Below are 22,034 nucleotides of genomic sequence, written 5' to 3' on the forward strand. Positions count from 1 at the left end.
TAACACCAGTTCCCATCAGATCACCAATGTTAAGTGTGTCAGGCTGGGCTAGCGGTTGGATGAGTGACCATCCGGTCTGCCGACAGCTACTGGCAAGTGGGATGCACTCAGCCCTTGTGAGGCAAACTGATTGAGGAGTAGAAGCTCCGTTTTCGTAAACTGACATACAGCCAGGAGAGCAGTGTGCTGACTACATGCCCCTCCATATCCACATCCATTGACACCTGTGGGCTGAGGATGACATGGCGGCCGGTCGGTGCTGTTGGGCCTTCCAAGGCCTTTTTGGACAGGGTTAAGGTACTTAAATGCCCTACACATATAAATGAATGTGTGTGTCCTCCCTATGTGGCAAAGATATCGTACAAAGATATGATCCTCTCAATAAGTTAACTGAAAATTGATGGTTAAAATAGCAAGATTTTTATGTACCTCATTTGTTTATTTCACTGATCTTTGTGTCTGTCGGTCTCTTGAGATGGTGCGAGAAAGACATCTGTAACAGCGCTGTCTCAGTACTGTTAAGTAAAAGTTATAATATGCAGAAGTCATAAGTTTTAATTCTACTACTGAGCTATGTCCCAATTTCCTTCTCCCAATTGGATGAGGACTTGTATTTTTAAATAGTGCTTTTGGGAGACAGAGTCGACATACACGAGAACAACTGCTGCAGCCACGTCATCACTGTTGTGCATCATTGGGGAGAAAAGGTAAATACTGAGCCACACACCAAAACTAAAAGGAATTACATTTATTCAGTGTTCCAGAATTGCCACAACACTCTTAACACCCATGCATCTATGCCTGCACACATTTCTGAACAAACAATTTTTGGTGTAGCTCAATGACAATTACTGCAGCTCTGGAAAATCCACATTATCTCTCTCCCAGTCACTATATACTGAGAGAAACAACACTGTCAAGGTGGGAGCACACAGTTCTTATGAGGATGTGTGTGTCACCATTCTCTGCCTAATGAACAGGTGAGATTGGTAAGAAAGACAGCAGTATTAATAGTGATACATTCCTGGAAGCAATCAATTACCGGAACACTTTTGAAACTGCAAAACAATGCGAACAGCACATGACAGTTGATGTCCAGGCATTTGGTGGTATCTCTTAACTATGCCACTATATACAGGGTTTCCCAGGAGGAATGGCCAATATTTGGAGATATGACAGGACAAGAACACTCATCTGAAGCAGAAAAACTTCATATGGACATATGCCCTATTCTAAATGGTTTCCGAGGTAGAACACATTTAATGCGCATTTGTTTTTGGGCTAGTGGCGTGTATGTTTGTGTCCTACCCATCCAACCTCTTTGACTGTTTATTCTAGCATAACCTATCTTGTCCCTTTCGACCTCATTGCTCAGGATGCCTTTCTGCCATCAAACTGGCCCACTGAAGGCGCAGTTGTCCATAACATGTTGTGAGCAAATTAGTGTGAGGGACTGAGAGTGTATCCTAGAAAGCATTGGTTAACTGTGTTTCTACTTGGCCTGGCTAGAATGCCACACATTTACACTAATGAAGCACACACAGATACGGTGTATGTTTACGGCTTCTGTGATGGTAATGCTCTTGCTGCTGCTCACAAATACCATCAGTGCTTTCAAACACATTTAATCCCTGATTGAAGATATTTTACCATCGTTTTCAGCACATTGTGTGAAGCAGATATTCTTTCAAGCTCCCATTTTTCTACAGAACATATAGTTCAACAACCTGTGCAGAAACGGCAACATATTGTTGAAATGGTGCAGTGTAGTATTACAACCAGCACACAGAGACTTTATGCATGTACCAGTGTCCCAGCCACGAACTCATGTACGGCGTACATTACATGTAGAAAACTCTTAACCATTTCACATACAGCATGTCCAAAATGTAACTCTTGTACTCTTGTACATGCATACTAATACATGTTTAAACTGGACAATGTATTAAATAATACAGAAAATAAATAAAATGTATTTTAAGTGTGTTCTATCTTGAGAAACATTTGGAATTTAGCAGTTTCTTTCATTCAAATGATTATTGCTGTCATCCTTAATACTGACCATTTCTCTTTATAGATAGATCTACGACATGCATAACTAGTGTTAGATTTTTAACATTTTTTGTCAAAAACTTCTCCCTCTTAAACTTTCAATGAATTTCAATAAAGGTAGTTATAGACTCTGAAACTGGAAAATTACAAGCTGATCCATTCTGGAATCAAAGGTCCTTCCAAAAAATTTATCTGTAAGTGCTCATGTAAGTAATTACGGTGCCAGAGCCATCACCTCGCAGCACCACAGTATGCACATTGCAGCATCAACTAACTCCAACGTGAGGTCACTGGCAGCAAATAAAAGTTGGCCCAGGATCAAAGTTGCCAGTTGAGTTGTCAGTGACACCCATGACATCCTTGCCAGTTTTAAGTTAGAGAACAGTCAGGGTCTTGACCACATGCTTGTATCTGTGTATGTTGGGGAAATAATAGACATATGCAGTTAACTTGACTAAGACTATTAGTATGCATTTCCTGCTTAACCTACACGATCCCCATACTCCACCAGTGCTAATCCTGAACTAAATCCTTTATATACCAGATATTTCCAGGTTGATCATAAGTTCTAAAGTGATTGAAAGTGCAATTAGTGCTGACACTTTCTGTAATGGTTTAAGTTTTCTAACTGTGATGAAAGGACATTAACACGCCATACTTTCAATATATTTACATACTTCCTTAGGATTATTTCAAAGATACTACAATCTACCAATATAAATATCTGTAGATAACTGACAAAGTAAATGACATAGAACTTCAGTTGCACTTTAGCGCTGAAGACATTTCTGAACAAGAGTATTTATTAAAACACAGCAATTTTCAGCCTCGTCTTGCCTTCTTTCATCATGATGGCTAATGATCATACAAAGGCCATGATGTCCCCTTTCAAACACCTGTTCTCATCTGATTTGCCTCCTACACAAAGCACCCAATTTAGGTGGTTTATAGCTGATTAACTCTGCTACTGTGTGCCACCAAAATCTTTAGTAATAGCCTACACCCCACTGGAACCAAATTTCACAATTAACTACAATGTAAAAAGGCTAATACTGCAGCAACTTACCAACATATGTTCTGAACTCTGCACTGGCTGGAAACCAACAAAACTAATCTGCATTGACAGTATTGTGCCCACACAGTAAAGTGTGCTGTAGGCCACATAGATCCTATGAGAAAAGCGTCCCGTGGCCATCAGAGTAAGGACATGGAGTGGTATAAGATTGATGAGGAACACATAACCACCCCAAGATGACACCTAAGGGGTAAAAAAAGTGCATTTTGAGTAAAGACTGATAAAAACTCGGAAATCCTGACATCACACATATTTAAGTTATTGTTCACACTTAAGAAATTCAGACAATAATTCACAAAATATTTGCAAGCAAAAATCAGGAAACACCAAGAATATTACTTATGCAATTCATTTTTCTTGAGTAACACAACACAAAATATATGCTCATTCTTTAATACGGTGATCAAAATTAGCGAGTGCTATACTTACCATGTAAAAGTAAGCTAACGCCGTTAATGTTGCCCACAGTATTGTTCCAGTTTTTACAGCTTTAATCCACATGTAGTACGTCAACAGCATACAGAAAATGGCAATGCCTGTGTAACATAAATCTGACTGAACAATATCCATAAGGCACTACCAATAATGAAATAAAAAAACAATGGTGTGCAGAAGCTGTTAAATGTGTTAAGTATGTTGTACCTAACATCTTCCCCCCCCCCCCCCCCCACACACACACACACACACACACACACACACACACACACACACACACACACACAATAATATTGATAAAGCATAAGATGATTGAATAGTTCTCATCTGTAATCTTATAATGCGACTTGAGGAAGCTGTAATGGTGATCCAATACGTGGAATTGCTGGCTAGAACACTGCACACACCAGGGGAAGGGAAGGGGAGGGACTTCACCATCATCCAAGAAGAAGCCCTCAACTGTCACCTGCCGAAAAAAGTAGACCACAGAACATGCACTGTAGGCAGCTCTGCCAAAAGCCATGACTTCAGTGTATGTCCTCTTGTAAGTTGGTCCTCATCTACCTGGCGTCGTTTCACGCTCTCATTAGGGTGTTCTTGCCAGATTAATTTCCCTACAGCTGCTGATATCTTAGCACAGCCATTGCTGGTAATACTATTTTGCTCACTATATACTGATTAAGTAGTTCACCAAATGTTTTTTGAACCCTACTTCTCGGAAGTCGACATGGAGCTTGGGATCTCTGTAGTTCAAGGCCATGTCTCCTATCTAGACTCTTGTGAGCAATAAAAGATTTTTGAGTGACATGTTTGCTCAATTTATTATATGCCACACCAACATGGGATCTTGGATATTTCTTGACTATTTAAGCCGAGGTCGGCTTTCATGGGACACAGTATTCTTTGTGCTCATGCTGGAGACGGAAGACAGATTTAATTGAGTGTTTCTTGAAAATCCTGCCAATCCTGAGTACCACACAACTATGATAAAACAGGAAAATGATGCTAACTGAATTTTTCACATCTTTTTGCTGCTTCTCAGACTACCCATTTTGAAAAAACACAGAGCAGACAAGGCTAAGAGCAGCTCGCAAATGCACACGATACCTATACAGCTCAACAGGTGTCCATACTTCACGACTGTATTGAGAAGACTTGTGACAAAAAGTGGCTCACAAATAAAGTACAAAATTTGTTGATTTGCGTCACACATTGTGACTTAAGAGGACATTATCTTTTCTATGAGCCGTGACATCCATAAAAGGAAGTTCTGAATTTTATTCCATTTGAGTAGTGAAACAAGTGCTAAGATGGTCTGAAGACGAAAAATGTGTTCTGTTTCCATGTGGGCACACCACAAAGATATTGTCTACATATCTACAAAAACAAATTGGTTTCAAAACTGCTGACTGAAGTGATTTATTATTCCATAAAATATTAGCTACTATGGAATACACAGAACTACCAATAAAATCATTACTTACTTCAAAATACTGGTTATTGAAAAAAAGTCAAGATATACACATACTGTACAGCTTCACAAGCGAGCATATAAACTGTATCACCATTGACACATTACCTTCCATTACATCTCAATATGACAAGCAGCTGCATCACTGAAATACTGCACAGTTTCCACAGCAGCATTAGACTTTACACCAAAGAACAATCCAAACATTTAATATGTCAGCAAATCTCTAACAGTACAATATTGATAATACTGCAAACAAGTATGGATAGAAAACTACTCCATTCATCACATTAAAATGTCAAACATACATTTTTCAAATCAGAGTTTATGTTTTCTTTTCTCTTTCAGACTAAGTGGTTTGGTTCTGAATGGAAGAGCAGAAGCTGTCCTTGCCATACATCTAGATCATGCAGTTATTCATGGGACATATCAGACTAAGGATTTATGGTGTTGGATGGATAGGTAGGATCTCACAGTTGCCCAAAAACACTGTGACATAAGAATATATCTTGTACCTGTATCACACTTGTATGAATTTGTTTGTTCCACCAATAGCAAGTGTCCTAGGTTTCAAAATACACAACTTTTCTTACAGTCAATACAAATGATTTTCCAGTTAAAACTAAAATCAGACATTGAAAGCATATCACAGAAAAATAAATAAGCACATAGCTATAAAGAAAATTTTGCACTACTCAGCAATGGCGCTTGTGTATGAGAGGTGCTAGGCTATATCTGAATAACAACAAACAAGCGGATTTGATCTCAGCAATACTTTAGCATCTTTGCGTAACCACAAAGCAAATTAGCATGCAGATGGTCTAAAGAAGATGCAAACACCGTACATCAAATAGATCTTCGTGCAACTATGATAAAAATGTTACACTTACATCAGAAACTTTCATAATTGACAAATCACTATTTAAGAGGTCCATGCTCCAGAAGAAAATTACAGTACAACTAATGCACAGATGTCTAAGCAGCTGTGTTGGTATTTATGCCAAATAATTATAAAATAATTTGTTTCAACAAAAAACAAAACGTTAATGTAACTAAACCAACATAAATTTTCTGATTGACATTACATGTGTAAATAAGGCAAGTATACACAACTATGCTACAAGATTCTTGTACAAGATGTAACAGGCTCTCAACAAAATGCAGATTTTATGTTACCTATTTTTTCATCACTATTCACACACACACACACACACACACACACACACACACACACACACACACACACACACACAGTGTGATTCACGAGGAATGAATTTGTGAGCTGATTCTACATGTGAAGGCCTTATGAACATGTGTCTGAATTTTTATCATTATAGAACTGGGGGGGTTTGAAGACTATACGCATTCATGAGTGAATATGAAGAAAAGTGTGAATATTACTTAGTAAAATGTTGTGTAGGTGCAGTGGTGGACAGAATAATGGTGGTACAGATGACTGATCCAGCCTACAAGAGGTGTGAGGGTTCCACAAACAGATGGCAGCACTGTGATGTCACACTGAGGCAACAGCTGGAAGCGTACCCATTGCGCAATCAATCATGAATTGAATCAGTGAGCAGTCATGAGGCTATGTGCATGTCGTGCTCAAACGTTGTTTAATTGAGAAAGTCCATTGTGTCCATGAAAACCAACATGCCACATACATTCACCCATGCAGGGTACGCAGACATGTTTTTGTTCAGGTTCTGTAATGGCAGTGCAGCTGTGACAGAATACCAGAGACGTTTCCCTGATTGACACACCCACTGTGCCAGGGTATTTCCCAAAGTTTTTCGAACATTATGTGAATCTGGAGTGGTACCCACTATACACGTGATGTTGGAAACATGAGGCTGCCCAGTCAGTTGAGCAAAGGGAAGACATTATTGCAATGGTACAATAGAGTCCTATCACCAGTACACTGTGCTTTAGCTGTCAGCTTGATATTTCAGAAAAGCGAATAGGCGTACATTACATTTGGGAGCTTGTACCAATTTCATGTGCAGTCCATGCAACATCTGCATCCAGGTGACTCAGTAAGCAGACAATTTTGTGACTGGTTATCTGTACACACAGACATTGTACAATACACTTTATTTACACATGTGGCTACACTTACACCCAATGGTATCACAAACACCCACAATTGTCATACAAGGGTAGAGAATCCACTTGACACTAGGGGAACAAGATTCCAAGTTATTTTCTCAGTGAACATCTGGTGTGGTATGATTGATAATTTGTTGCTGCCAATTGTATGACAGCCACAACATACACACATTTCTTAATAGAAGACCTATTTCCACTTTTGGAAGACGTGAAATTAGAGCAGGAATGGCAAATGTACCTGCAACACGATGGATTACAGATTCACTGTACCAGACAAGTATCCTAGAATCTGAACAACACATTTCCTTAAAAGTGCATTGGCCATGGAAGACCAGTTAACTGGACTGCCAGATCACTCAGCTAATCCCATTAAGACTCCTATTTATGGGGTTGGTTAAACAGGGATGTGTACACTACCAAGGTGGACACATGTGAAAAACTTATTGTTTGCGTCACCGACATTAAGCTCACCAAGATGATGACTGATGTGCAACACAACACATCCTCCAATGAGGATGACAAGTGCATTGAGGGGGAATTTTTTGAACACATCCTGTAGAATGGATCAGTCACCTGTTCCATCATTATTCTGTTCACCACAGTGCTTACATAGCATTTTGGTAAGTAATACTCACACTTGCCTTCATAATTGTCCATGGACATGTGAACTCTTTAACCTGCTCCAGTTCTGTAATGATCAAAAATTGGACACATGTTCATAGGACTTTTTCTGTTTATGTTCACGTGTAACATGACCTCAAAAATTATGTGACATTCCTCCTGAATCACCCTGTATAATGTATAATAGCCACATTTCCAGCTATCATGGATTCCCTCTACATTTGAAAAAAGTTGGCAGGTTAAACTATGTGCTGGGCCTATATCCAAACACCGAACTTTGCCTTTTAGTTACACAATAGCCTGTGCACTGGTCTGACACTTCCTGACAGACTACAGACTGATTCTAGGAACAACCCTTAGGCTGTGGCTTGTATTCTTTTATTCGAGAATGCTAGTGCAGTGAGGTTCCCAGGAAATTTTCTGTTGAATCTAAAAAGTAGGCAAGGGGTTCGGGCAGAATTGAAGTTGTGAGGACACAAGTCATAGCTGGATAGACAATTCAGGGTACTGCCTGTGAAAGGTGAGGTTCCAAATTCAATTCCTAGACTGGTATATCATTTTAATCTTCCAGGAAGTTTTAAAACAATGCACACTGTAGCTCTCGTAATAATCTGTGACAAATATACTTTTATCACTTGCCTCCGTATTTGGAACAATGAAAAAACGATGTACAATACATAGAATAAAACAAGGATAACATTTTCAACACTTAACATATAATTTGAACATTTTTTTATAATTTCGTACATGGATAGTAACCGCCAGAATTAGCCACTTTACAATTTCCTTTCTTGGCATTTCTACTACATCCTCACACTGCTCCATCAAAGAATATGTTTCTACAGATTAAGATCTGTGAAAAAAATTACAAAAACATTTTGTTTATCACAACAATTAAGTAAGATAGTATTTAATAAATATACCTAACCAAGTAAAACATAAAGGAATCAAAGGCATGGGAACTTGTAGCTATAATCTCATCCCAAGCTTTGGACTATAAAAATAATAAAGACCTAAAATAATTTTAGTTCTCACCAAGAGTAGTAGTAGTAGTAGAGGTGTTGTGACTCGCTGATCATTCAAAGTGCCGCCGCGCAATTACGCGCGGCGCTGTCTGTCAGCCATGCAGTAGCTGCGCCACCTAAGCGGCCAGCCGAGCAGCGGCCGCTAGACTGGGACTCAGTGCTTATTCGAATGCTAACGTGTACACATGTCAACTTACTCTGACTTATATGTGTTGTGTCGTTCTGAAATATATGTGTTAAACTTGAAGTTCTAACAATTGGCGACGAGGTAGTGGATTTTTCCTTTTCACCGTTGACTCACAAGGTTCCATGGCTACTGTCGAGCAACTATTGCAAAATCTCCTTGAACAGCAAACGCTTCTCACAGCGGTGATTCGCGATTTCGTCGCGGCGTCAAATGCGGCGCGTTTCTCGTCGTTGGTTATACCTCCTTTTCCTCCTTACGAAGAGACGGCGGAAGACTGGTCTCATTATGAAAAACGTCTTCGACAGCACTTCTTGGCATTCCATGTCACGGACGAACAACCATGTAAGTCTCTGTTCCTTTCCTGGATTTCACCTCAAATGTATCGGTTGTTGTCGCAATTGGCTCCTTTGAAGGATCCTGCGTCTTGGTCCTTTGCTGAAATGTGCTCACTTCTGTCTGTCTATTTTCAAAAGCAAACGCATGTGGTAGCCTCTCGTGTTGCCTTTTATCGTTGTCAAAAACAGCCACATCGATCCTATCGCACTTGGGCTGCTGAACTTCACGGCCTCAGTCGAAAGTGTCAATTTGTTACTGACGTTCACAAAGAATACTCTGCCGATTCCATGGTACGGGATGCTATTATCCGGTCGGCGCCCGACAAAGAAGTCCGGCAACGTGCCCTTCAGTTGGCGATTCCGACTCTAGATGAAGTTCTCTCCATTGCGCAGTCTTTTGAAATTTCTCGCACCGCTGGGGCGCAAATTGAAGCGTGGGGTGATGTCGGGGAAATACAACCTCTGTGCGCTGTTGACGACGCGTGCGGCGCGTCCCCGCCGGCCGACGAGGCCGCAGTGCGCTCCCAAGCGCAGCCTCGGCCTAGCTGTAAACAACCCGCTAAGAAACTGCAGCAAAACCCCCGGCAACTTCCTTCATGTCCGCGGTGTTTTACGAAACATTCACGCGAGGATTGTCCCCAACGTTGGACTGTGTGTCACAATTGCAAAAAGAAATGTCATGTGTCTTCCGTTTGTAAATCCAACCGCATACATGATGTTCATGAACATGACGCTGATTCTGATTCTGTGTTGTCTGCCAATTGCACTTCTTCCCTTTCAGGGAAGTTATTCCTCACTGTCCAAATCCTTGGTCGAGATGTTCGCATGCAAGTGGATACCGGTTCTGCTGCCACTACAATTAATTCTCAGATGTATCTGCAGCTGGGTTCTCCACTCCTGTGCCCTGTCACTCGGCAATTACGGACGTACAATAAACAAAAGATTTCTCTCTTGGGACAGTTTAATGCTGAGGTATCCTACAAATCCGTTGTTCGCACTGTTCCCATATTTGTGGTCGACCAGAGCAACGCAGAAAATCTTTTTGTTTCTATGCCTTTCGCGTTTTTGGGTTCTCCATAGATGACTCTGTCAATATTGTCTCTGACACTATTCCTTATGCTCAACTGGATTCCTTGTCGACGACATTTTCGTCCCTTTTTTCTCCTGGGTTAGGCCGTGCAAACGACTTTGAAGCTCATATCACGCTCAAACCCACTGCTCGGCCTAAGTTTTTTCGGGCTCGGCCCATTCCTGTGGCCCTTCGTGATCGGGTAAAACGGGAGTTGGATAGTCTCACTGCTTCAGAGGTCTTGCTTCCTGTCACTTCCAGTGAGTGGTCCTCTCCTGTTGTAGTTGCTAAGCCAAATGGTGATATTCGTCTCTGTGGCGATTTCAAAGCCACTGTAAATGCTCAATGCCTCATCGACACTTACCCTATGCCCCGTCCTGAAGAACTGTTCACTAAACTTGGTGGAGGCCAGTATTTTTCTAAAATTGACCTGTCAGAAGCTTATCATCAACTTCCTCTCGACGCTGCTTCCCCGCAGTTTCTGGTCCTTAACACGCCTTTCGGCCTCTATCAATACCAACCCTTGCCATTCGGGGTTGCTAGTGCCCCTGCTCTCTTTCAGCGATTCTTGGAACAATTATTGCTCCCTGTCCCTGGGTGTATCAATTACATGGACGACATTGTTGTCACTGGCTCCACCACTGAAGAACATCTTCAAAATCTCCGCACACTTTTTCATGTCTTACAGACTGCCGGTCTTAAGTGTAATCTTCAGAAATCACAATTTTTTCAGGCATCTACCACGTACTTGGGGTTTCAACTCTCTCGGGATGGTATTCGTCCGCTTCAACAAACTGTCGCTGCGATCGATGCCCTTCCTCGCCCTACATCTGTTAAGGAACTGCAGGCCTTCTTGGGGAAAATAGCATACTATTACAAGTTTTTACCGTCTGCGGCTTCGGTGGCTCAGCCGTTGCATCGCCTGTTGCATAAAAACGTGCCTTTTCACTGGTCCACGTCATGTGAAGCGGCTTTCCAAAAATTAAAGACTATGCTGAAACAGGCCCCGTGCCTGGCTACTTATCGACCTGGCCAACATCTTGTTCTTGCCACAGACGCCTCTCACCACGGGGTCGGTGCAGTTCTTGCGCACCATTTTTCTGACGGTTCGGAAAAACCCATTGCTTATGCCTCCAAAACGCTCACGGATGCCCAACAAAAGTATTTTCAAATTGAAAAAGAAGCTTTGGCCATCATTTATGCTCTTCATAAGTTTGGTGTTTTTCTCTATGGCACAAAATTTCATCTTGTTATGGATCACAAACCACTTGTTTCCTTGTTTCATCCATCAATGTCACTTCCCGACAAGGCTGCACACCGCCTCCAGCATTGGGCTCTTTACTTGTCCCGTTTCAATTATGAGATTCATTTCCGGCCAACGGCTCAACATGCGAATGCTGATGCTCTGTCTCACCTTCCCATGGGTCCTGATCAGGCATTCGATAGGGACGAACTTTTGTGTTTCCACCTGGATGTTGCCGAGCAGCGGGTTGTGGACGGGTTCCCTATCACTGGGGACAGGCTGGCGGCTGCTATGGGTTCTGACCCTACCCTCTCCCGGGTTTTACGCTGTATTCAGAAGGGTTGGCTAGATCGCCCGTCCGCTAAGACTTCTGATCCGTTGCGGAGCTACTACACTTTGCGCTACCGCCTCAAGGCTAGGGATGGTGTTATCCTCCTCTCCACTGACAATGCTTCGCCGCCTGTTGTGGTACCTGCGTCTTTGCGTGCTTCGGTCTTGTGCCTCCTTCACCAAGGGCACTGGGGTGTGTCTCACACAAAATCTCTGGCGCACCGTCATGTGTACTGGCCTGGCATCGACTCTGAAATAGCACACATGGTCGCTGCCTGCGGCCCTTGTGCGTCACAGGCCGCTGCCCCGAAGTCATCTTTGTCACTGTGGCCTTCGCCTGAGAAGCCCTGGGAGCGCATTCATGCTGACTTTGCGGGACCCTTTTTAGGTAATTATTGGCTCCTCGTAATTGACGCCTACTCTAACTTTCCTTTCATTGTCCGTTGCACGTCACCTACCACCGCGGCAACCACCAGTGCTCTCGCCCGCATTTTTTCTTTGGAAGGCCTCCCCTCTACTCTTGTTACTGATAATGGTCCGAAATTTGCCTCTTCCGAATTTGCGGATTTTTGTGCTCGTCACGGCGTTACGCATGTCACGGCCCCGCCGTTCCATCCACAATCCAACGGTGAGGCTGAACGACTGGTCTGCACATTTAAGGCTCAGATGCAGAAACTTCTGACTTCTTCTGCTGCTGCTGATGATGCGCTTCTCCAGTTTCTGGCGTCTTACCGTTTCACCCCCATGGGCGACCACAGCCTGGCTGAGCTCTTACATGGCCAACAACCCCGCACACTACTTCATCTTCTGCGGCCTCCCACCTCACGGCTGCAGGTGCCTTCACTTGGCCGGTTCACCGCCGACGACCTCGTCTGGGTACGGGGATATGGCAGGCGGCCAAAATGGAGCTCGGGCCACATCTGAAGACACCGCGGCAGACGCCTGTATGAAATCCAGACGGACACGGGTGTGGCAGTGCGTCATTCGGACCAGCTTCGGTCTCGGGTGCCAGCAACGCCTGTTCCGAATGCCGCCACACCACCTTTGGCTCTACCTGACACTCGGGATCTTGGTATCTCTCAATACTCACAACGCAGCCCTCTCACCGTCATCACGATGCCAGCACCAGAACGGACGCCACCAGGAGACGTGCCCATGCAGGAACCGGAGGACCATCCTCTGTCAGAGCAAATCTACTCGCCTCCTCCTCCAACGGACGCCGACACATCGCCCATGTCTCCTGTCATATCAACTGGACTTGGTGCATGGGGCCCCAGCAGATTCGACCCCTACGTCTCCTGTCATCTTGACCCGTTATCATCAGGTACACTTCCGTCCGTACGGGAAGCCTCCTCCTCGAGACTTTACGGCGAGTCAAACAACGCCTATGGACATTAGCCATCTCCAGGACACCTCCATCAAGACCAGTGCAACAATTTCAAAGGGGGGAAAAGTGTTGTGACTCGCCGATCATTCAAAGTGCCGCCGCGCAATTACGCCCGTCCTCTACGTGCGGTGCTGTCTGCCAGCCATGCAGCAGCTGCGCCACCTAAGCGGCCGCTAGACTGGGACTCAGTGCTTATTCGAATGCTAACGTGTACACATGTCAACTTACTCTGTGACTTATATGTGTTGTTGTGTCGTTCCGAAATATATGTGTTAAACTTGAAGTTCTAACAAGAGGTTTTTTTTTGGGGCGCACGACAGCAAGGTCTTCAGCGCCCGTTCAGTAACATAGTGAGACGGGTGTCAAGGAAAAAACTCAGAACAGTTATATAAAACGGAACATAAAACACGGGGAACAATCATTGAAAAATATGTGCTCGCTCACACCGAAGCGTGGGATAAAGCAGGGCATCAGCAGTAAAACATGGACAACACAGAAAGAAAATGGTAGAGGGAGCTAAAACAATGGAGCAGATGGAAGTGGCTGGCTGACTGCAAGGAAAAAAGGGAGGAATCAGCCACTCTGCAATACACTAAAACCTCCAGCCTAAAAGTTTAGGCCCGAGTCCAGACATATCACAAAACTTAAAAACCCTAGACACCTCACCAAGAGTCTGCAACTTCGGCATTGCTGCAACACCCCACCACCCCTTTTATGGTAGTATTTCTTTATTTATTTTCTCAATTATTTTCTCTGTTGCTTTTTAATTTCAATGTCCCCTCTCACCAACTCTCTTCTTTTTTCTTCTCAGTTCTTAATTGGACTATTTGTTTAATTTCACTACCCTGTTTCTCTTAATCTCTCGTCATGTTCCACTCTGCCCTAGCGTCTGTGGACTAAAGCTGACCCAATGTTTACCACTGTATTATATCTCATCTCCTGCACTTCTCGTTGTTCCAACATGAGGGCCTTTCGATCTGTAGTCTGAAATCTGCCCCTTCTTTCCAATGTTTCCCAACCTACACATCTTTCTTACTCTGGGACGAAACTAACAATTCAAAAGGTAGCACAGTATTTCCAATTTTATGTGTGAATGTAGAAGGTGAGACTAATGTGCAAGAAAAGGAAACAGCGGTACTGGCTGTTTGTGCAAAAGGGTTCACATGATATTTGTCTCTTCTGAGCACTTATTGCCCTGTTGAAATATTATATTTGGATCTGCCTTAACAAGGGGCAATACCTTAGGCTCTAAAACCACCCTGCTGCTGTGCCTGTTGTTCAGATTACCAAGGTTCTATGTTGAATCCAAACAATACTTGGCATTTGTTCACTATGCAACTCAGCAACGATGGCCGCCAAATTGCGGCTGCCATACTAGCACCTAACATGTATACACTAATCACTGAAAGATTGGCTGACTTGCAAAAGCTCTACAATTTGCCTTTCTGCATGTCAACGTTAATGTGTCAACCACAGTCTGAGGCATTTCTAGTTCCGGACAATGGAAGATGATACAATACTGTGTGTTCTATTAGTGCAATCCACAATAATCAACACTAAAAAGTAAAACCATTTATAAACATACATACTAGACGACAATTATTCAATGTATTGACCACACTGTGTGATGTAGTACCTGCTTCTCTTCATGTATTACCCTCTTCTAGCCACTGGTGTCACAAAAACATCATTGCCAAAGCAGTATGCCCATACAAGCCAAAAGGTGGTGGTGATGATGATGTTTGGTTTGTGGGGCGCTCAACTGCGTGGTTATCAGCGCCCGTACAATTTCCCAACCTTTGCTCAGTCCAATTTCGCCACTTTCCTGGATGATGATGAAATGATGAGGACAACACAAACACCCAGTCATCTCGAGGCAGGTGAAAATCCCTGACCCCGCCGGGAATCGAACCCGGGACCCCGTGCTCGGGAAGCGAGAACGCTACCGCGAGACCACGAGCGGCGGACGCCAAAAGGTGGTGGCATGATACACCCTTTTACCTGAGATGATCACTTTGCCTCACAATCACTGACATAGTGATACTGGACCCTCTGACATTAACAAGGAACACAAGGATTTCACTGGCTGAGTTGCCTTTAATATTCATCTTACCACATAGTTAATGAATGAGACTTCTGAGCTTAGGTGTAATACATCTCTCTCCAATCCTTATCACTTATTGTCAGTACACTAAGTTAAATGTACCCTGTGCTTTTGCTTTCATTCACACAATTATTTTCAGGTATTACCATTTTTTTTAAAAAAAAAGGGGTGTTACAAAAAGGTACGGCCAAACTTTCAGGAAACATTCCTCACACACAAATAAAGAAAAGATGTTATGTGGACATGTGTCCGGAAACACTTAATTTCCATGTTAGAGCTCATTTTAGTTTCGTCAGTATGTACCGTACTTCCTCGATTCACTGCCAGTCGGCCCAATTGAAGGAAGGTAATGTTGACTTCAGTGCTTGTGTTGACATGCGACTCATTGCTCTACAGTACTAGCATCAAGCACATCAGTACGTAGCATCAACAGGTTAGTGTTCATCACGAACGTGGTTTTGCAGTGCAATGTTTACAAATGCAGAGTTGGCAGATGCCCATTTGATGTATGGATTAGCACGGGGCAATAGCCAAGCCGCGGTACGTTTGTATCGAGACAAATTTCCAGAACAAAGGTGTCCCGACAGGAAAACGTTCGAAGCAATTGATCAGTGTCTTTCTTAGGGAGCACGGAACATTCCAGCCTATGACTCGCGACTGGGGAAGACCTAGAACGACGAGGACACCTGCATGGATGAGGCAATTCTTCGTGCACTTGACGATAACCCTAATGTCAGCATCAGAAAAGTTGCTGCTGTACAAGGTAACGTTGACCACGTCACTGTATGGAGAGTGCTACGGGAGAACCAGTTGTTTCCGTACCACGTACTGCGTGTGCAGGCACTATCAGCAGCTGATTGGCCTCCACGGGTACACTTCTGCGAATGGTTCATCCAACAATGTGTCAATCCTCATTTCAGTGCAAATGTTCCCTTTACGGATGAGGCTTCATTCCAACATGACCAAATTGTAAATTTTCACAATCAACATGTGTGGGCTGACAAGAATCCACACGCAATTGTGCAATCACGTCATCAACACAGATTTTCTGTGAACGTTTGGGCAGGCATTGTTGGTGATGTCTTGATTGGGCCCCATGTTCTCCCACCTAAGCTCAATGGAACACGTTATCATGATTTCATACGGGATACTCTACCTGTGCTGCTAGAACACGCGCCTTTACAAGTACGACACATGTGGTTCATGCACGATGGAACTCCTGCATATTTCAGTCGAAATGTTCGTACGCTTCTCAACAACAGATTCGGTGACTGATGGATTGGTAGAGGCAGACCAAGTCCATGGCCTCCACGCTCTCCTGACCTCAACCCTCTTGACTTTCATTTACGGGGGCATTTGAAAGCTCTTGTCTACGCAACCCCGGTACCAAATGTAGAGACTCTTCATGCTCCTATTGTGGACGGCTGTGATACAATACGCCATTCTCCAGGGCTGCATCAGCGCATCAGGGATTCCATGCGACGGAGGGTGGATGCATGTATCCTCGCTAACGGAGGACATTTTGAACATTTCCTGTAACAAAGTGTTTGATGTCCCACTGGTATGTTCTGTTGATGTGTGTTTCCATTCCATGATTAATGTAATTTGAAGAGAAGTAATAAAAAGAACTCTAACATGGAAAGTAAGCGTTTCCGGACACATGTCCACATAACATATTTTCTTTCTTTGTGTGTGAGGAATGTTTCCTGAAAGTTTGGCCGTACTTTTTTGTAACACCCTGTATATATCCTGAACTCCCTCTCAGTGCTTGCAATGAAACAAAAATGTATTAAATCCTATCCTTACATGCAAATATTTCAATATTATAATTTGAAATATTTTAAAAATATCACTACACAAACCTTCATTATCATATGATCCAGCAACAGACCTTGAGATATACCCAGGTACAATAGAAATCATGGCTGCAGCCACCAATCCAGATGCAGAATCCTGTAAAAATAAGCCTGAAATGACTAAAGTGACACAGAAAAGGAGGAAAGGAAAGAGGGAGAAAATGAATAAATTACCACAATTCTGGAAATGGTTATTCTCATAGTACCCATATCTTTTCTATGAGATACCTACCAGTGTCACCCCTAAAAACCTGAATTATACGAAGTTATATCTACAAAACAAGAAATGTTAATGCGATCAAGTTTCTCAACAACTGTGCTGACAACATGAGTTTTGTGAGTGACTTCACAACTTTTTCAAATATATCAAACAATGGAAAATCTAACAATATAAAACAGTTGGGCCTCAGTTGCCTGTGACTGCAGCCGTGTGTGCGAGTTGCATTTGCGTGAGTGTGTGTGTCTTCTAATTCTGACGAAGGCGCTACTGGCCGAAAGCTATTATTTGTGACAGTCTTTTTGCTGTGCCTAACTGTGACTCAGCACCTCTATTATATGGTGAGTAGTAACTTTCCGTTTCACACATTATTACATTTTTCAAATACATATAGTTGGGGAAAATTTACTTAAAAATGAGGGTTCTTCAATAAATAACGTCCCACATTTTTTCCCCCTCAGAACCTATCCATTCTTAGAATTTGTACACAAGCAACATTTCTTTCATATATATTATTTTTCTACATAGCCCCCATTACATTCTATGGCTTACACCAGCATAGTGTAAGACCATGTAATGCCTGTCGGTAAAAGCTCTAGTCCAGTGCTTGTAACAATGTTTTCACTGCATGAATCATGCTCTTATTTTCAACGTATATCCCATGTAGGGAAGTTCGAGGGTGCCAGGTCAGGGCTATAGGTTGGATAAGGCAATGATGTCCAATGCAAATTGGCGATACTTGTGTGTGGGCATGCATTGTCTTGTTGGAGTAATAGTTCTTTTTTATTCTTCTCTGAATGGACACACCTGAAACAGTTCTCAAGTTTGTTCAGAGTCTTCACATATGCCTCTGTATTAACAGTTAACCCTTATGGAAATACATTGCTAAGAATGACACTGTCACTATCCCAAATTCTGTCATCATTTCATTACCAGTAGAGGGAGTTAACTCAAAATTCTTCTTCTTTATTTTTTCCCCAGTAATTGAGAGTGGTGACACTCCAGTGAATGCCTTTTTGTGTTCGGCTCAAAATGATGCACCCATGTTGAGTCACCTGTAATGATCTGTGACAGAAAAGCCTCTCCTGTGGCCTCAAACTTCGCCAAGAGTTCAGATGAACTGACTTTTACTTGAATTGTGGGATCTGTTGTGAGTATTCCTGGAACCCATCTCCAATACACCTTTGAATACCCACAGTCTTTTTGTTGTGCTTGTCTGTGACTCAACGTCTCCTCTATATGGTGAGTAGCAATCTATCATTTTTCATAATATTGTCGCTATTCCATCCTGGATTTTCCACCAAACAAGAGTCTCACATGTTGCAGGCATAATTTCAATGCTCACCAATAATTGTAGTGCCAATTGTACAGTTTTAATAAGCCATTCTGCACAGTAATGCCATCTATGCAGTTAACATGATGGGAGCAGTTGCTGTGACAGAATGGCCTAAAGGTAGCCTATCATGGAGCTCAGTTTCTGCAATTCCTGGTGCTTCAATTCCTTTTATGCATCGCTCAACAGTACTTCTTTCATTTACATCTGTGCCAAACACAGCACAAAAATCTTCCCCATGGTCTCTTTTTACATTACCAATTACAGCATGTTGTTTCTAATGAATGCTGTGGTATAGACAATTTTGATGGCTCACTACAGCCCAGCCACCTGTATGAACTGATCGATACTTCGTAAACATGCAGAAGAAACATCAAAGCTGAAGCACCTACATGGACATTTTCCTACATATTTTAATAGCTGTAAAAACTTTGTGAGCATTACTTACTGAAAGCGCCTCTGATATTACTAACGAGTAATTCCAATTTTAATGTTGACATGGGAGTAATAAACACCACTTCAAAGTGCATGATGCAAATGGCATAAGAAGCAGCTCACAATGATAAAAAAAAATTCGTGTTTTTCAGTTTGTGATAACTTTAAAGCTAAGTGTATGGAAGGTGCATTACATACATCTGGTGACTGTTTACAAAAATAATAAGACAATTACTCTTTTCTGTTTTTGAATGAACTTAGCAGGCACATTTAGTATTCATGCTACATGGTAGTTATGATGCAATGTTTACTTAGTAGTGATTTAGTTTAAAAGGAGTACTCTTTTCTTTTTTTGTAAAAGAAGAAGAAGAAGAAGAAGAAGAAGAAGAAGAAAAAATGGAGTTAACAAACACCAACAACTGTTGCCAAAGCTTTGTTTCAAAGGTTCCCACCTTTAAAATAGTGTGTGAAACTATTCAAACAGAAAGTGGCAGCAGGCCAGAACAACTTTTGGCAATATGGATGATCAACTTCTGTATCAAGACAGTCCTCTTATCATACATGTTGGTCTACGAGGTAATCAACCTGGCTGACTGACACACACACAAAGTATTGAAATATACTTTCATTGTCGTCGTTTTCTTCAGTCCTGAGACTGGTTTGATGCAGCTCTCCATGCTACTCTATCCTGTGCAAGCTGCTTCATCTCCCAGTACCTACTGCAACCTACATCCTTCTGAATCTGCTTAGCGTATTAATCTCTTGGTCTCCCTCTACGATTTTTACCCTCCATGCTGCCCTCCAACGCTAAATTTGTGATCCCTTGATGCCTCAGAACATGTCCTACCAACCGGTCCCTTCTTCTTGTCAAGTTGTACCACAATCTCCTCTTCTCCCCAATTCTATTCAATACCTCCTCATTAGTTACGTGGTCCACCCACCTACTTTTCAGCATTCTTCTGTAGCACCACATTTCGAAAGCTTCTATTCTCTTCTTGTCCAAACTATTTATCGTCCATGTTTCACTTCCATACATGGCTACACTCTATACAAATACTTTCAGAAACGACTTCCTGACACTTACTCGATGTTAACAAATTTCTCTTCTTCAGAAACGCTTTCCTTGCCATTGCCAGTCTACATTTGATATCCTCTCTACTTCGACCATCATCAGTTATTTTGCTCCCCAAACAGCAAAACTCCTTTACTACTTTAAGTGTCTCATTTCCTAATCTAATTCCCTCAGCATCACCCGACTTAATTCAACTACATTCCATTATCCTCGTTTTGCTTTTGTTGATGTTCATCTTATATCCTCCTTTCAAGACACTATCCATTCCATTCAACTGCTCTTCCAAGTCCTTTGCTGTCTCTGACAGAATTACAATGTCATCGGCGAACCTCAACGTTTTTATTTCTTCTCCGTGGACTTTAGTACCTACTCCGAATTTTTCTTTTGTATCCTTTACTGCTCGCTCAATATACAGATTGAATAACATCGGGGACAGGCTACAACCATGTCTCACTCCCTTCCCAACTGCTGCTTCCCTTTCATGTCCCTCGACTCTTATAACTGCCATCTGGTTTCTGTACAAATTGTAAATAGCCTTTCGCTCCCTGTATTTTACCCTGCCACCTTTAGAATTTGAAAGAGAGTATTCCAGTCAACATTGTCAAAAGCTTTCTCTAAGTCTACAAATGCTAGAAATGTAGGTTTGCCTTTCCTTAATCTATTTTCTAAGATAAGTCGTAGCGTCAGTATTGCCTCACATGTTCCAACATTTCTGCGGAATCCAAACTGATCTTCGCTGAGGTCGGCTTCTACCAGTTTTACCATTCGTCTGTAAAGAATTCGCGTTAGTATTTTGCAACTGTGACTTATTAAACTGATAGTTCGGTAATTTTCACATCTGTCAACACCTGCTTTCTTTGGGATTGGAGTTATTGTATTCTTCTTGAAGTCTGAGGGTATTTCACCTGTGTCATACATCTTGCTCACCAAATGGTAGAGTTTTGTCAGGACTGGCTCTCCCAATACTTTCATATAGTATTAATTCTTTTAGTGAATTAATATGCTAAACATATAACTTGTACTGGGTCTAGTCCTGACAATATCTCCAAATATTTAACAATATAGTCATCCAGTGTCAGCCACACCTACGTAATATACTTCTGACATAGTTTACGGAAAGGTAATTGCTGTCAAGTGTCATATACACAATATCCAGGTTCATTGTATCATAAGGAAAATCCACTTTGAAAAACAATCAAATTACAAGGAAACAGAGGTATCTACCTTCAGGGGGGTGAAATTCTAAGTACTGTCTACAGCACATATAAAAGTAGGGGGGAAAATCCTAGATTTCTGAACTGTTAAGTTCTTTCATAGGGAGGAAAGAGAGAGAGAATGGGACAAGTTCGAATGGAGGGACAGTTCATCCAGTCCCAGGTTGAGATGGACTCACCTCACAGGGTGAGGGAAGACAAAGACCACAAAGCATAATTGTATTGAGAGGGAGAACAAAATAATCACGGGGAGGCATCCCTCGACGCTGTTAGAGGATAGGGTGCCCCAAATAGTGCCATGTCCGATTCCACATCAGTAACCAGGTCAGATGAAAGTTGACAACACATTACTATGTTTTTCCTACGCAGTTAGTGTGGATGATACAACAAATATACTGGGCATTGCATGGTTTGTTGCTAGTTTGAGCAGAGAACTAACATACGTCTTCCACCACAAGCTGAGA

At 42.3% G+C, this 22,034-nt stretch overlaps 1 protein-coding gene across 2 annotated transcripts in view; it reads right to left on the reverse strand.

The window, feature by feature from the left end:
* The window catches only part of LOC126162395 (dolichyl-diphosphooligosaccharide--protein glycosyltransferase subunit STT3A), a 109,746-nt gene that overhangs the window by 50,709 nt on the left and 37,003 nt on the right, over positions 1-22,034 (reverse strand). For both annotated transcript variants that reach the window (XM_049918873.1, XM_049918874.1), the window contains exons 5-7: positions 17,306-17,396; positions 3,557-3,663; positions 3,119-3,310 (exon numbers count right to left, since the gene is read on the reverse strand). In XM_049918873.1, the coding sequence (XP_049774830.1) occupies positions 3,119-3,310; positions 3,557-3,663; positions 17,306-17,396 (390 nt within the window). The remainder of the gene's footprint in view (positions 1-3,118; positions 3,311-3,556; positions 3,664-17,305; positions 17,397-22,034) is intronic.

This window comes from Schistocerca cancellata, chromosome 2, assembly GCF_023864275.1.
Source record: "Schistocerca cancellata isolate TAMUIC-IGC-003103 chromosome 2, iqSchCanc2.1, whole genome shotgun sequence".
Classification (NCBI taxonomy): Eukaryota; Metazoa; Arthropoda; class Insecta; order Orthoptera; family Acrididae; genus Schistocerca; species Schistocerca cancellata.